The sequence below is a fragment of the Adiantum capillus-veneris genome, chromosome 12 (genome assembly GCF_014529385.1).
Source record: "Adiantum capillus-veneris isolate H3 chromosome 12, ASM1452938v2, whole genome shotgun sequence".
NCBI lineage: Eukaryota > Viridiplantae > Streptophyta > Polypodiopsida > Polypodiales > Pteridaceae > Adiantum > Adiantum capillus-veneris.
In genome coordinates this window covers 146,389,356-146,404,659 of record NC_140942.1, presented here as the reverse complement: position 1 = coordinate 146,404,659, position 15,304 = coordinate 146,389,356, and the positions used below count along the sequence as shown (strand labels likewise).

Sequence of the window (15,304 nt, the reverse complement as noted above, 5' to 3'; positions counted from 1 at the left end):
CTCAGCAACACCATTTTGAGGAGGATTGTAAGGAGCAGTAAGTTCACGTTTTATACCTTTTGACTCACAAAAGTCCTGAAAGGCCTTTGAAACATACTCTCCACCATTGTCAGTGCATAAGCATTTAAGCTTCTTGCCACTCTGATTCTCCACAAGTGTCACAAACGTTTTGAAAACACTAAACGCTTCATCCTTGTGCTTGAGAAAGTAAACCCATACTTTCCTCGAGTAATCATCTATAAATGTCATAAAGTAAGAAGCTCCCCCTAGAGATAGGTTAGGCATAGGTCCACACAAATCACTATGAACAAATGCCAACTGTGTATCTCTTTTACTGCTTCTATGCTTATGTGGCTGCTGTGTTTGCTTACCATACAGACAATGTTCACAAAATTCAAAATTATTAAATGACAAGCCAGGCAAATAACCAGAACGAGACAAGATTTCCATTCCCTTCTTGGACATATGTCCTAACCGGCTATGCCACAAAGAAACGTTCGGCTGCTAGGTTACATTGATTACATTTTTAGAGACATTTGATACATAAATCATGTAAAGTCCTCCAGACTTTACTCCATGTGCTACTGTCATAGAACCCTTGGATTGCGGGAACATGTCTCACATTCTTCAGCGTGAAAGAAGAGCCATTCTGAAACTTCAATTGAACATCTCCAACACCTAAGATCTCACATGTCTACCCATTGCCTAGCCGAACATGATCTTTAGTGGTCACATAAGAGGTGAACCACTCCTTGTTTGGAGACACATGAAGTGATGCCCCTGAGTCTATAATCCAGTCACTCAGTGCATTTCCATCAGATCCTGTAAGAAGAGCTGAGTCCATTGTATTCTTCAAGAAGTAGATGTCTCCTGACACTAGACTGTCATCCTTTGCAACAGTGTTTGTCACATTTATTTCTTGAATCTTCACTGAGGACTTGTTCTTCTCACCATGGTATTCAACTTTCTCTTTGCCTTTTTCTGCTTTCCATTCTCTGCGGTCTCTTTTCATGTGACCCTTCTTGAAACTCTTGCCTTTAGCACTACGGGACTTGCTACGAGACTGATTCCTCTTTCCACCTTTGTAATTTTCTTTGGTCCTTCCCCTGACAACTAAGGCTGTTCCTTTGCCTTTGTCCATTGTCTTTCTGTTGGTTTCTTTAGTAAGCAGACTGCCTTCTACACCTGCTATGGTCAAACCATCTGGAGGTGTAGAATTACTCAAAGCTGCGCGAAAAGTGTCCCAACTTTTCGGCAATGTGATCAACAGGAACATAGCTCTAACAGGTTCATCAAACTTGACACCTTGAGCTGACAACTGACTGTAGGTGGTGTTGAATTCATTTAGATGATTGGACATAGGTGTCCCTTCTTTCATCTTCAAGTCAACAAGCTTCTTAAGCCAATATACTTGTGAAGCTGCACTCTGCTTCTCATAAAGATCACTCAGCTTTGTCCATGATTCATAAGCCGACATCTCGTCTGCTACATTGAAGTAAACGCTTTCTGCCAAAGTCATCATAATGGTAGAAAGTGCCAATTCATCCATTTCGCTCCATTCATCTTCATCCATATCTTCTGGTTTTATCCCCTTGAGCTTTGTAGGTTTTATCTGCTTCTTTTGTACCAACACGTGCCAAATCTGCTTCTTCCACAATGGGAAATTGGTTCCATCCAGCTTCTTGATATTGTAAAGAGCAGTGTCCTATGATCCAGCCATAACTACGCTTCATAGTAGTTTACTTTCCTGGGAAAAATTCAGTAGAGTTTCCCCTGTAAACTGACCTCTGAATCAATATCAACCTGTCAAATGAACCAAGAAAGCTTCAGATTCTGCAGAAATTTCAACAGAGTCTCCTTTGTAAAATGGCTTTTGTGTAGTCAAAAAACAGACCAAAAAACAGCTCAAGAAACCACTGTCTCTCTAACACTGTAAGCTGTGGGTAAACCTGTCCTGCACCTGTACTATCTTTCACTGTCATGTCACTGTCTTGTAAGCATAGACTACGACAATGCCTCAATGGCAGTAAAGCAAAGATGCAATCCCAACTGTCTAATTCACAGTCAATACATCATAGCTGCCTATCTAAGGGTGCTCGAGGGATCGCTCCAAGACCTGTATCACTGAAAGGATCTCAACATTCGAGAATCCCCCAGCTCAATAAAACCTCACTCGACCCTCAACAAAGGCTGCAGTGAATCTGACAGTACATAGACTTCCCACAAAGTCATACATCCACAAATTTCCCATTGTATGTTGTAACCGCTGCGGCGGTTGATTGTTGCGTGACTCACAGCCAGCAAACCCTCAACAGACATACATCATCTCTGACAATACATCCCATGTGGAAGTACCTGCAATGTCAGGATGAAATCTGGAATATCAAGCAGCAAACGCAAGCTACATGATGAACTAGTGGATGTCCCTTACAGTTTGTGTGTAGGTGCGTCCGTGTCGTATGTGACACGCCTCCAGGAACTGTGAGCCGTCCTTCGTTGTGTAGACAACCACAAATCAACACTCTGGAAGTGCAGATATCCTCAGCACCTGCAGTCGTAGGCCGAAACCCCAAATATACAGAGTCGGATCTGCACCTACCGAGACCACGTAGTCGAAAATGGCATGCGCAGAACTTTGTCGAAGCCGCACAGTGGCCGAGATGACCTCAGAATGAAACTCTGAGAACACCGAGCCCTTTGGGCTCACCCACAGGAATTGGGGCCTAGTCTCCGCCTGTCGAATCTCACTCCAATCTGAGAAGGTGACTCTGGCTACCTGCAAATGCTGCCCCGAGGCTCGATCTGAGCTCTGATACCAGTTGAAGGAGTATGAGCGGAAGTGCGACGTGAGAGAGAGTGTGAGAAGAAGAGCACGACGATATGGTGAACTTGCTCTACTGTAATGTGTAGAGCATAGTGAGTTCTTATTACGTTTTAACAAAAGAATATGTGTACATACCTAGCGGCCCGCCCACTTACCTGGGCGACCACATTGGGCTTTATACCCCAATAGAAGCTGGACCTTCTACAACAACACAAGCAGAATCAACTGAAGCACCTACAAAGCCTCAAGAAGATTCAACTGACCCATCTACCAAGCCACAAGCAGAATCTATAACACCGTCGAAAGAGCCGCAAGCCGAATCTGTTGGAACTTCTAAGCAGCCTCAAGCAGAATATGAAGAATGGGAAACTACTGGTGAAGTGATCATCCAGGTTAATGTTTATGCAAAGCAGATGGAGCTGATGATAGAAAAGATGTGAACAGCAGCTCTTAGCACAGTGCTAAAGCTAAAGAGTTGGAACATGTAATTGATGCTCTCCAAGGTGAGCTTGAAGACAGGACAAACATCATCATCGAGAATCTTCAAGAACAGATCAAAGAGCTCAAAACCAAAGCAAAGCAACACCAAAGTGTCAAGGAGAAGCAAAAAAAAAAGAAATGGAAGATTTAGGAGAGCTTCTCACAAAGCTGTTAGATACATGAAAAAGCAAGGACCAACAGCTGGCTAAAGTGACAAATGAACTTTTAATCACTACTCAGTTAGTACAAAAGCTCCAAGTGCAATTAAATGTTGCAAATGGTTCATTGCAATACTCAGAGCAGCGAATCAATGACCAAGCGGCATTCCTAAAGCAGATCAGGGAAAACCAGCCGTAGCTTCACTCAAGGGAACAAATGAAGTCTACAAGACTTTGGAAAAGAGAAACAAGGACCTAGAACTTGAGTTGAAGCTGGAACAGACACAAAGACAAGACCTCACCTTAATGCGGGTACAAAGAGAAGAGCAGTTGCTCAAGGAGATCGAGGAATTAAAGACAGCTAACTAGCTATTGAGAGAAGGGCAAGGGTAAGCTCAAGAGGAGACAGGTACCTTTGAACAACCAATTATAGACATACCATAAGTCTCCTTTGCAGATAAGGAAACACAGCCAACAGAAGGGCAGATAGGAGAGTTTGAATTCCAAGTACCAATCACTGAAGAGGAACAAGTGCCAATGGTCTAGATTTCTAAAGCCGAAGAAGATGCACTTAAAGAACAGATTGTCCATGAAGTGGATGCTGAATAAAAAGCGGCAATGGATTGAGAGTTGAGAGTTCTTCACTCAGTCAATGTAACACAAATCACTCCCAACCAAATCAATGCTCAATGGCATCAACAGTCGCTGCCCTACCCTTTGATAAAGGTGGAGCTACTGCAATTCAAAGAAAGACTGTACAAAGATATGCAAGAAGAAGGGTAAGATTCTCTCCACCCTATATGGAGGAAGAACTGGCTCAACAAAAACTCAAGGTACCTCATTCTGTTTACAAGAGCACCTACATCAATACAGAAAGACCCTACATTTTGTCCATTCTGTCCTGTACCAAGGGTAAGGACATGGCGGACACACGAATCCTTAAAGAAGAAGAGGCCGACTTGGCTCAATTACCCTAGACTGCAAGCTCTAGAGCAACTGAGGAATACAGGGTGAAAACCCTAACATGCACCATGAACTTCTTCAAGAGCCTCCCTGACCCCTCATGTGCAATGCTATATAAAATCTGCAGAATGCTGCTCACATGCATTCAAGTTTTTCATGAGCCTGAGCAAGGAGGAGCCCTTGGATGTCTTTCCTAGAAGGTAATAAAGGCTTGTGCTATGATTTGATTAGACAACCTTTAAAAGAAGTCCTCTACGACTTCTATGCCATATGTATGTTTTTGCCATCAAGCAATATGCTAGCATTTGAAGAGGCTTTTTACATAGGATTCTTCACATGGAGCACAAAGATATTTGGGCCAGTGATTAGCAATATGACAGCAAGGTTTGTTGGCTATTCTGCCATAGAACTTAAAAATTAGGTCACTATTCAATTTATGCAAGTCCCTGAGAAAGAACGACGTATTAGATATCAGAAAGCGTTACAAGCACTTAAAGACTGCCTCGCCAGTCGTCAACCCGAAGACTATTTCAATCCATGAAACTGTGTCAAGGGATGACACAGTTTCAATCCATGAAACTGTGTCAAGGGATGACACAGTCGAGGAGGGGGGGAATGTTAGCAGCAAGCTAACCCGTATAACTTTTGTTGGGAGCTTTTATTGTAAAAACACTTATTATTTTGATAAATCGGGAATATTGTAACTCCTACTTTCCAAGTGGATATTGTGATCGATGAGCCGGGGTTATAAGCTTCCAGATTGTATCAATTTATCCTTGGTTAGAGCTCTCAGATTATTAGTTTTTGACAAAAGAAACCTTGGCTAAGGTATAAAAGCTAAATTTTGTAAGTTATTGTTAAGTTTTTGGATAAGAAATACACATCGTGAGCTAACGACGCTCACTTCTCTCCTTCTCATGCTTCCTACTCCCTTGTCGGATGTCACATTGCCAGTGCCGTCTGTTGCGTTGCAACCGCAAGTAAGAGCTCTATACATTGAAGTAAACATATCATGGTAAACCGTAGCTTTTGGCGTCGCCAATCCGCAACATAATTTCATCATAAGTAGGAATTTAAGCTAGGAAATTACAAAGTAAACATAGGCGGGGTATTGGGGCATCATTGCTAAGCATTTAGATGCATTCGGGGTCCAAAACGACTAGGTCAAAAACTCACTGCTGTCACTTCATCAAAAGTGAGATTTGAGACCATAAGCTCAGATATTCGAGATGATCAGATATTGGAACTCATAAATACTCAATCTCTTCCACATGAGCTAGAGAAAATATTAGATATTAGAGAAAAAAGAACTACAAATACAATTCATAAAGAGTGTTTAGTTAAGTGGAGAGATTGTACTGGAGAGCTCAACATAGGAGCGAGTAAGCACTCTCTGAAAAAGGTTCCCTAGCTTTAGGATTTTTCCTTCCAATCAAAATTTCAAGGACAAAAATTCTTCTTAAGGGGAAAGGAATGTGAAGTATCCTATAATCTAGGGGCATGCACACACTCCAAGTGGCTATGATACTTGAATAAGGTCCTAATAACTCCTTTCTTTCAAACACAATTGCTTTCAAGGCAAATGAAACTTGTCAAAACTATTGAAAAACAAATGATATGAGTACTAGATTAGACAAAACTATTACATCTACATACCTGCTCTATAAGGCTAGATACATATATATGAAAAACAAGCAATATATTTGTCTTTTGTTGTTGAACAACTATGTACTTCAAGACTTAGTCAATTGCTGAAAGCCTTAGCATCAAGTTATTCAAGTAAATCTGTTAATATTTTTACATAGGTTCTATTGTAACTTATTATCCTTCTTTGGTTCCTCTCTACATTCTAAGAGGGTTGTTATCTGTTTGTGTTGAACCCATAGATTAAGGAGATGGAAAGACGAGAGAAGCTTTTTATATTTCCACGAAATAGAGCTTCACTATTGGTATTCCTAATGGCTTCAAAAAAATTAAAAGGTATTCCTAATGGCTTCAAAAAAAATAAAAGATATTCCTAATTCAAAGTTTCCCTCAACAACGTTAAAAAGGATGTGCTAGTCTATAGTACATAGCAACGGGCAATGATAAGGCACACATATTTGCAAGAGTATCAGTTGGGAAGGACGGATACAATAGATAGAGAGAGAGAGAGAGAGAGAGAGAGAGAGAGAGAGAGAAGAAAACGCTAAAGAGAACTTAGAAAAAAACACTAAAGGAAAAATGAAAGAGCATAGAAATACCTATTTATATGGATACAAAGGGTCTTTTGACTTTCCACCTTCATTCGTCTTTTGACTTTCCACCTTCATCAATCTTTTTATTTCCTAAACTCACCCTTCACTTATGCACTTAATATGTTTTGAAAGAATTTTTTATTTTTCTGAGATTGGGGAGACCTAATGATAAAAGACTTAAATTCCTTCAATTTCTATAGGTTTCTTCAAAGTTCATGGTGCACTCGTCCACTCTCTCAAGTTGATGGTCTTGACTACCACTCGTTGATTGCTAAGCAGCCTGGCGTTAGGTTAAGGCCTCAAGTTTCCAAAGTCGTTTGATCAACTCTCGATCGATGGTTCTGATCAAGCAAAGCGGCTTAATCCTCTAGCCTCATTTTGTCTTTCGGAAAGAGGTTGTAGGCAAAGACCCCAAGTAAAAATTTTTGAGTAGCACGTTTTGGGTTCAAGCTACAATGGTGAAAATTTTGGTTTAATCCTCTAGCCTCATTTTGGATTTCAGAAACAGCATATACCAAGTAAAAATATTCGAGTAGCACGTTTTGGGTTCAAACTATAAAGGTGAAATTTTTTCTTCTGTACTAGGCCTCCCTCCCTGGTCTAGTGTGCAGCAATGAGGTTGAAGGGGGGAGCTAGCTTGATATCGCGCCCGCCTTCTTTCTCCACTGATGGCAAGCTACTTCTAGTCTGCACTGGCTCCTCCGTCTCCATCTTCAGCGTGGCCACTGGACTTCAGGTGTGCAACTTTTTCTTCTCGTGAACTCTAATAGCTGCATAGCACGCGCATGATTGTAATTCTGTGTAAACTCTCTCTTGTGACACTTGCTTCTTTAGCATGAAGTTTTGTTTTTAACGAAGAAAACCGTTTCCGAGACATGCCATACCTACATATGCAGATGTCCGTGTAATGCGTACATAAAGATCAAATGCACATCCCTATGCATGCAATTTGTGCGTATAGATGTATATGTGTATGTTTGCTTGTATTTGTGCAGAATGCCTACAGATGCAAACATCTACATATACATATACATGAGAGAGAGAGAGAGAGAGAGAGAGAGAGAGAGAGAGAGAGAGAGAGTTTTTCACATGTGAAAGGTGAGTGAATTGGAAGGACACACTGGACTTGTAACAAGTATCAATGTTGTGGAGTACACGGAAGCTGCAAAATCACTAATCAACCATGTTTGGACATCGTCTTTGGATGGGACTGCACGGTTTTGGAATTTCACTACGGGGGCATTGATCAAGACAGTGAATGTGGGCAAGCCAATACACTCTATGGTAAGCATTCTTTTTCCTTAAACAAAAGATAATTTGAATGAAATTTATACAAAATTGTGCCACCTGCCTTTGTGTCTAGACTACCCTTGTGCAATGTATAGCTTCACAGCCTTTGGGGAGGGGTTTATGCATTTGTTTTAGTTTGTTCTTGCTTCTAGTCAGCAAACAGAGTGTGAAGAAGCGAGTTTGGAATATTGGTGGGACTATGAATTTATTATTGTGAGTGTGATGCGATTTTGCAACTAAAAAAATCAAGAACATAGACCTTATATCATATAACTTTAAGTTGCAAAGGTAATTGAGGTGATGTTTCAAAGTATAGTAAGTGTCCTTAATCTTGTCCAACAAAGGAATTTCGCTCTATCTATGTGTTCACATACTGTGCAATCAATACTTCCTTAAGGTTTTCTTTCTCAGATTTGAAATTTTTTCCACAAACTGCCGATGTGGCCTAATGTGGAAATCCTAGTCCTGAGACCTACCACAACAACCATTACTTTTTTGAGTGTAAGTAAAGCTTAGGGGATTTTATGCTGGCAATTATGTGAGGCATATTTTCCGGACATGTATGTCTGATCAGTCCGTTAGATTAGGTTTTTGAGAGCCAAAATTGTCTTTGCAGAAATGGTTTGTACAAGGTGTTTGGCAGGTGTTATTACACTTTGATGGGCATCTGACAACACCAGCATGTAGCTTAGGATAAGATGAAGCCCTTCGTCGAGTCTCATATTAACGGGCAAGTGAGTTGGAAGATATAAGCTCATTACTATTCCTGAAGTATGAAAGCACATTGCACAATTTTTGACCTAAATTGGGAGATGTGTAATAGACTCGGACACTCCAAGCCAAGGATCTAGTGCAACAAACACGAGAAAATTGAAAGAATTGAACAAAACTGAAAACGAGATTACTATAGGAAAAGCAATATCAAATATGCAACAACTTATGTCTCATGCAAGAGTGGGCTACCACATTATGAAGAAAGAACTGGTGTTCAATAACATGACCTCTCCCTTCCACAAGAGAAAACCAAATCCTCGATCCTCTGTCCAAGATCCCCCACAACCGCAAACTAGAACAGTGGCGACACATCTACTCGACGGCTGACTCCTCAAGAGATGGCACAATACCGAACAGAAGGAATGTGTTACAAATGTGGCCTTCACGGTCATATTGCTTGGGACTACCCAAAAAAACTCCAATAACAAAAGACCCTCCACGAATGAAAACGCAGAAATAAGAAGTCTTGACCTTGAGTTGGATTGATTTGTGACTTGATAGGTGTTCCTATTGTCGATGCATCCTATGAATCATTTAAAGCAATGGGAAAAGTCAAAGATCAAGATGCTGTTACAGACTTGGGCACCCCAAGTCACATGACATAGGAGAGAATCACTTAAAATACTTCACAACTTTATCACATTTTAATAATTGGACTCGACACGGCCCGGAGTAGTTTTATGCCCAGAGATATTTGCCCCAAAATCTGGTGCTCCTTTCGGTATTTCTTTTTATATTAATGCTTGAGCAAAGTACAACACCCACTGGACCTGTGCTCTCGGACTCTACGTCCATATGCTTTGCAGAGTGAGGTCCCAAGGGTCTTATTTATTCTTACAAGGGATACCCCAAGCAACTCACATGGGATGGTGATTCGTCCCAACTATATGGATACACATCTATCTAATGGGTTACGGTGTGCCATAGGTCAGATACGGATATCTTTACACCAGCTTGAGATTGAGACTGGACCCTGGTAGATTCAGAGGGATACCAGCAGCTAGCAGGATATGCCGTCTTTGCCATACCGAGCCAGAGACGAAGACACATTATATATGTCAGTGCACAGTGTATTACGAGATACGGGGTAGCTTCCACTATCTATTCAGAGAAGGCTTCGGACCCTTTTCAAGAGTCATGAGCTATGGGGATCAGAGATGTGTTAGCCTGAATCTATTGAAGTTACATAGACACAAAGATAGTTTACTAAGGAGATCTGGAGTTACTGATTTCTTCACACCAAACACTGGACAGATAGAAAAGCAGCCACTACTGCAAAGCTCAGCTCAGCTCATACTCACACCCGCGGTACTCTCATGGACCGAGCATTGGAACTAGGGAAATCAAGACGCCCACGACTGAGGAGAGGAGCATCGACGGAGACTACAACAGAGGATTTGAGCCATGCTATCTCGACATCTAGAGTACAGATGAGGATGGATCCATAACCCATTGTATCTTTCTCTTGTATTGGGCACCCATTGTATGAGTGATCACACATACCCCACACAGTTTGAGCTAGTAGCACTTCTAGATTCATTTTAGTATTTCTTTTTTTGTACTCAGACACGGTTCCAGATTCACAAGTTTGTAACAAATTGGTCTCATAGGTCATTTTGGCCTTTTGAAGACGTTAATATATCATTTCATTTCATTTCATTTTTCTCTCTCACGTTAATCCTTGCGTTTAATCCCATTCTCTCTGAACATAGGCCATTTTACATAGAAAAGGTATGAGCAGCTCTGCAAACTACGGTTATTGTAGCAAGGATTTTTCAGTTTGTAGTTGTCTTGAACGCCAGTTTCAAGTCGTTGACAACCCAGATATCATGAAAGGAACTCAGATGCAAGTCCTTTTTTTCTTGCTTTTTGAAAACCCCAAAGTTCAAGGTGCACTTTGTCTGTAAAAGTGAATACTTATTTAAAGAAGTCTGTATGGTGCTTGAAGAGGGGTTTTATGCTGTCAAAAAATCAATGCTAGAAGAGGAGGCTTATGCATGTCAAAATCTTTGCCCTTTCCAGGTTATTCCAAGACATTGTAAATCAGGTTCAAAAGCAGCCTACAAGCATGACATCGGCTTGTTGCTAGTTGAACATAAAAGAGACACTTGTGAATGTCAAGAGGATGAAAAAGTAAGCAAGGACAGTAAAGGTGGAAACGGGCATCTGGAAATTGAGCCAGGATTTCGTGTTATCTTACACAATTTGACTAGCCAGAAACCTTTAGATGGGCATCTTGTACAAGTAAGTCTTAGTATTTTGTGAGTGCACATTGTTTAGCTTGTGTTTTAACATTATAATGCTTTTCTGGTATTGTTTACCTTCCGCTCAATGGATGGGTTCAGGTTTCCAGTCCTCACCTTTTGATCTGCAGCCAGCTGGGGGGCCTTGTCGGACTTGTTGATAATAGAAAGATCTGGGTATGGAGAGTATCTCGAAAAGGCATTCAAAGTGTAGAATCCTTCCAGCAAGTCATTCTGCATCACACCAAGACGTTGCAAGCATTGGCATTCGATCCAACAGAAACTTTAGTAGCTGGAAGTGATAGCAGTGGTCGTGTCCTTATCTGGAAAAATGTTGGAGAGAGTGCTTATGTCTCACCTTTGAAAGATAAAGGCAAACACACAAAGAAAAATTCGAAGAATGGAGTTGACTTGGATTTGAATAGAGGAGTAAGAGGGGATGATGATGCAGCAGCATTGAGCAGCTATCACTGGCATTCAGATCAAGTAAATTTTCTAATGTTTTCTTTGGATGGGGCATACCTTTTCTCTGGTGAGAGTTCCTTTAAAGATGCTCATAAACTGCATACAGATTTATTCTAAACTTGCTGGACATGGTCTCTGTATGTTCCTGCACAAGTCTTTGAACGTTTTCTGCCTTTTGCGGAAATTAAGTTTGGAATAGAAACTCATGTCAAAGACTTATTGTCTGACAAGTTTGCAATTTGCAATGCTGCTGTTTAGGCGGAGAAGAGGCAGTGTTTGTAATGTGGCAGCTGGAAACTGGCGAGAAGCGGTTCTTACCCCGACTAGGAAGCTCAATTTTACATTTTGCTGGATCTTCAGATGCATCAATTGTCTCTGTGAGTTTGTATATGCTCCTGAAGAAAAGAGCATTTACTAGTATTATTTATGGCAAGCTGTCACTATATGAGCGGCTTTTGAGTCACGTTGGAATGATAAATATAAATATGTGTCTATTTTCTTTGTTATGATAATGTGTGGAAGATATTTAAGCTTTTCTTTTGCCACATCACTTTCAACAGGTAGCGTGTGCTGACAATTCTATTAAATTGATCAACCTTGGCACAATGGCAGTGCAGAAAAGTATTCAGGGCATCAAGGTAAGCTTCAGCCTCCAGCATATTTCTTTTGTGATTGACCTGGTTGATTTAATGATGCTGTCTTTTGGAAGTTTCATCTCTTTGGTCTCTTTAGTATCCCACTTTTTAAATGCCTTTCTAAGCTTCCCATCTTGGTGCACAGCCTCCTGACTCCTCCCAAGGTTTCTTATAATTGGAAGTGCGTGCATGGAAGCAGGTGTCCGAGCCATTATGCACATCCATGCAATAGGAAGCCCGTGCATGTAGGCAGGCATCCAAGCCATTGAAGCTTATTTGGCTCTGGTTTTGTATCCTAAAGCTCCCAAAAATGTGAATGGGTATTTGGAGTTGAGGGTATTTATAATCCGGTTATGCATTGTAATATTGTGTTTAGCTCTTGAAGGATTTCTACTTTGTCTGCTGGTTAAGATTTGGTTTTGCTAGCCCCTTTAGACTTAGTGGATGGTACCTTTAAATGCTCATTCTTTCTTCTTTTTCAAACCACAATCTTGTCGAGTAGATACTAGAATCACCTTTGTCCATTCATATCCTCAATTATTGATCTCTGCGCCTGAGGGCATAGTTATTTCAGTAGAGTGAGATGATTTGTGAGCTTTTACCATTTTGAAAACTTTCTTTGTCTTTATGTCTCATTTTGACTGTTATTTTTCTTCTTCATATCCAACATATGTACATGTTAGCACTAATAGAAAGCCAGTTCTCTACAGCCTCCTGTTTCACTACCAAAGAAGATGAAGAAATTGGACGCAAAAGCTGTAGCTTTTCAGCCAGGAACAGGAAATTTGGTGTTGCCAGCAAAAGACATGTCTCTTCAGTTTTATGCCATTGTACATGATCAACAGAGTGGAGAGGTGAGTTCACCATCTCAATTGTATGCTCTGTAGGTGGTAAGATGCTTTCTTACACATTGCAGATTTTGAGAGAGATTCTCATTTTGGTCAGGTTCAAGTAACTCCACACAATTATGTTTCTGGTAAGGAGAGAGAAACGAGCAGCGTAGATGGGGAACAAACGAATATACTTCCGGTAAGCTTCAGTATCCAAGTATATCAGCTGAGCAAGGCTTCGCATTTTTGACTATATTTTTCTGGAATTTTTTAATGTGCATTGTGCAATTCTTTTTGGGTCATCGATTCTGGGCGGATAACATTTACAGCTGTAGTCAAGACAACCTTTTACACTCATGTGGGCAAGTGGGCACAGATACTCTTGTTCACATACTCATGGCACACAGTTGGGAGTCCAATTCGTGATGTTTAACAAGCCAATAGCTGTGACATGCAGCCTAAAAGATATGGATTTTTGCAGGTATTCATCACGCATGTTGTTTTCTCGAGAGATGGGTCTTCAATGGCGACGGCTGAATGCTGTCAAGGGGAGGAAAACATTGGTCGAGGATCGTGTCTAAAGTTTTGGAGGAGAGATTTGACTCAGTCGAACTTTATTTTGAGTACCCGAATTGAGGATCCTCATAAGTAAATGTGCTTTTTGATAGCTTCTTTCTGTTTTTGTTGGCTGACGCTGAACTAAAGTTGGTAGAATGCATTTTACTCTTTCGGTGTCACAAGATTAACAGCAGATAAAAATGCATGATTATATTTTATGTAGCATCTTCAGGCACAGTGTTCTCCTTTGTTTGTTGAATGTGCATCTTTATTTTAGCATCTTCTATGTATATTTCTGCATCACTAAGGGCTTTAACCTCTTCTACGTAATATATCTGCATCACTTGGGCTTTCCTCTTTAATCTGTTAATAATAATTTTCTTAGCCGTTTGTCCCCAGCTTATCATTGAATTGCCTTTGGGCTTTTTTTTCTGATGATATGAATGGGTCAAAGCCCTTTTACCTGCATCTGTTGTGTAATTATTAGCCCTAGTTTAGTGCTGACCCAAGGTACTATCGCCTCCCAACCCCCTTCTCAATAGAGAAATTCAAAGCAACCAAGATTCTTGTGTCAGAATATTCTTGCGCACAAAAAGGTGCTGAAGAGAGTATAACAAACTCCCATCCAGTTCCTTGGCATAGGTTTGCATCTTTGTGTGTTATCCATGTACCCAAAGGTGTACATAATTCTTAAGCTGTGTTAGAGTTTTGGTGAATGTGGGAAATTACCTTCCCTTCGTAAGATCCTTAGAGCGAAGATGCTCAACCTAATGATCCCTTGGTTCGATCTTAGAGCAAAACCCAGGATTCCAATCCTTGGATTCCTCGAGCACAGGCCGTAGCAGTCGCTTGTTCCTTCCCACGTAAAGAGAGTGTTCATTCACTTGTGCAAAAAGCACTACCATAGCTTCCATTAATTGGTTTAGGTTTCAAGCTTAGCGAAAGCTTTTACTCTGCTTGAAATCTCGGAATGGTTCCTTCCTTTCTGCCGTCCTACCCGCAATAGCAGCTTATTTGTTGAAGAACTACAAGATACTAGATCAATAGTTGAAGAACCAATTTATCTTAGAAAACAGTGTTTCAAATTGATCCTACTCTTATAAACACTCAAGAGTGAGTAGTCCCGGTTAGACATAACCATACCTCGTGCAAAAGAGCAAACAAGCACAATGCACTGTATGATTTCCTCAAAGATATAACTTTGATAAAAAACCTGCCCTCTCACTTAAAGTTGAGGGTCTTTTGTACAAAACTCAAAAAGTATAATTCCTTTACTGCAAAACTTTCTCTGAATGAAAACGCATTCTTCGAGGAGAGATAACAAACTTGTAGTGTTTCATGATTCCCATCCTACTGCTAGGATTAAATTCTTCCTACACCAAAGTGTACACTTCCAACTTGCACTGAGTTGGGGTTAAAGGCCTAAATAACCCCTTTTTGTACATTTTTATACTTAGGTTCAATATGAATCTGGACATATTTTTTAAAGGTCACTTATGATAAAAGTGGGAAAACCTAAAACTCACTTATTGAGTTTTCCCCAAAAACGTGAGCTCTCTCTCTCTCTCTCTCTCTCTCTCCCTCTTCTTCTGCTAGCGCTTTCTCTCCTGCTGCTCTTTGCCTCCCCTCTCTGCACACACTGCACTTCCTCGCGTGCTCTTTCACTTGCACACACCGCCGCGCGCTCATCAAGTGGTATCAGAGCTCGATTAGGGTTTGCCCCCAAACCTGCAAACGCTGAATTTCAGCCAAGAAGGTCAACTTTATCGCGAGATTTTGCAATTTCGTCGCCAAAGGACTCGTCCCCGGACACCAGAGAGCTCCTGGCAACCCAAATTGACCTAAAA

At 40.8% G+C, this 15,304-nt stretch overlaps 1 protein-coding gene across 1 annotated transcript in view; it reads left to right on the top strand.

Annotated features, from left to right (window-relative positions):
• The first annotated feature begins 7,232 nt into the window (after positions 1-7,232).
• LOC147446647 (uncharacterized) overlaps positions 7,233-15,304 on the top strand; it is a 108,443-nt gene continuing 100,371 nt past the window's right edge. Inside the window, exons 1-9 of the mRNA XM_086525834.1 lie at positions 7,233-7,398; positions 7,761-7,946; positions 10,749-10,970; positions 11,072-11,501; positions 11,693-11,811; positions 11,995-12,072; positions 12,780-12,923; positions 13,015-13,098; positions 13,381-13,547. Coding sequence (XP_086381960.1) covers positions 7,276-7,398; positions 7,761-7,946; positions 10,749-10,970; positions 11,072-11,501; positions 11,693-11,811; positions 11,995-12,072; positions 12,780-12,923; positions 13,015-13,098; positions 13,381-13,547 — 1,553 coding nt within the window. The 5' untranslated portion in view covers positions 7,233-7,275. The remainder of the gene's footprint in view (positions 7,399-7,760; positions 7,947-10,748; positions 10,971-11,071; positions 11,502-11,692; positions 11,812-11,994; positions 12,073-12,779; positions 12,924-13,014; positions 13,099-13,380; positions 13,548-15,304) is intronic.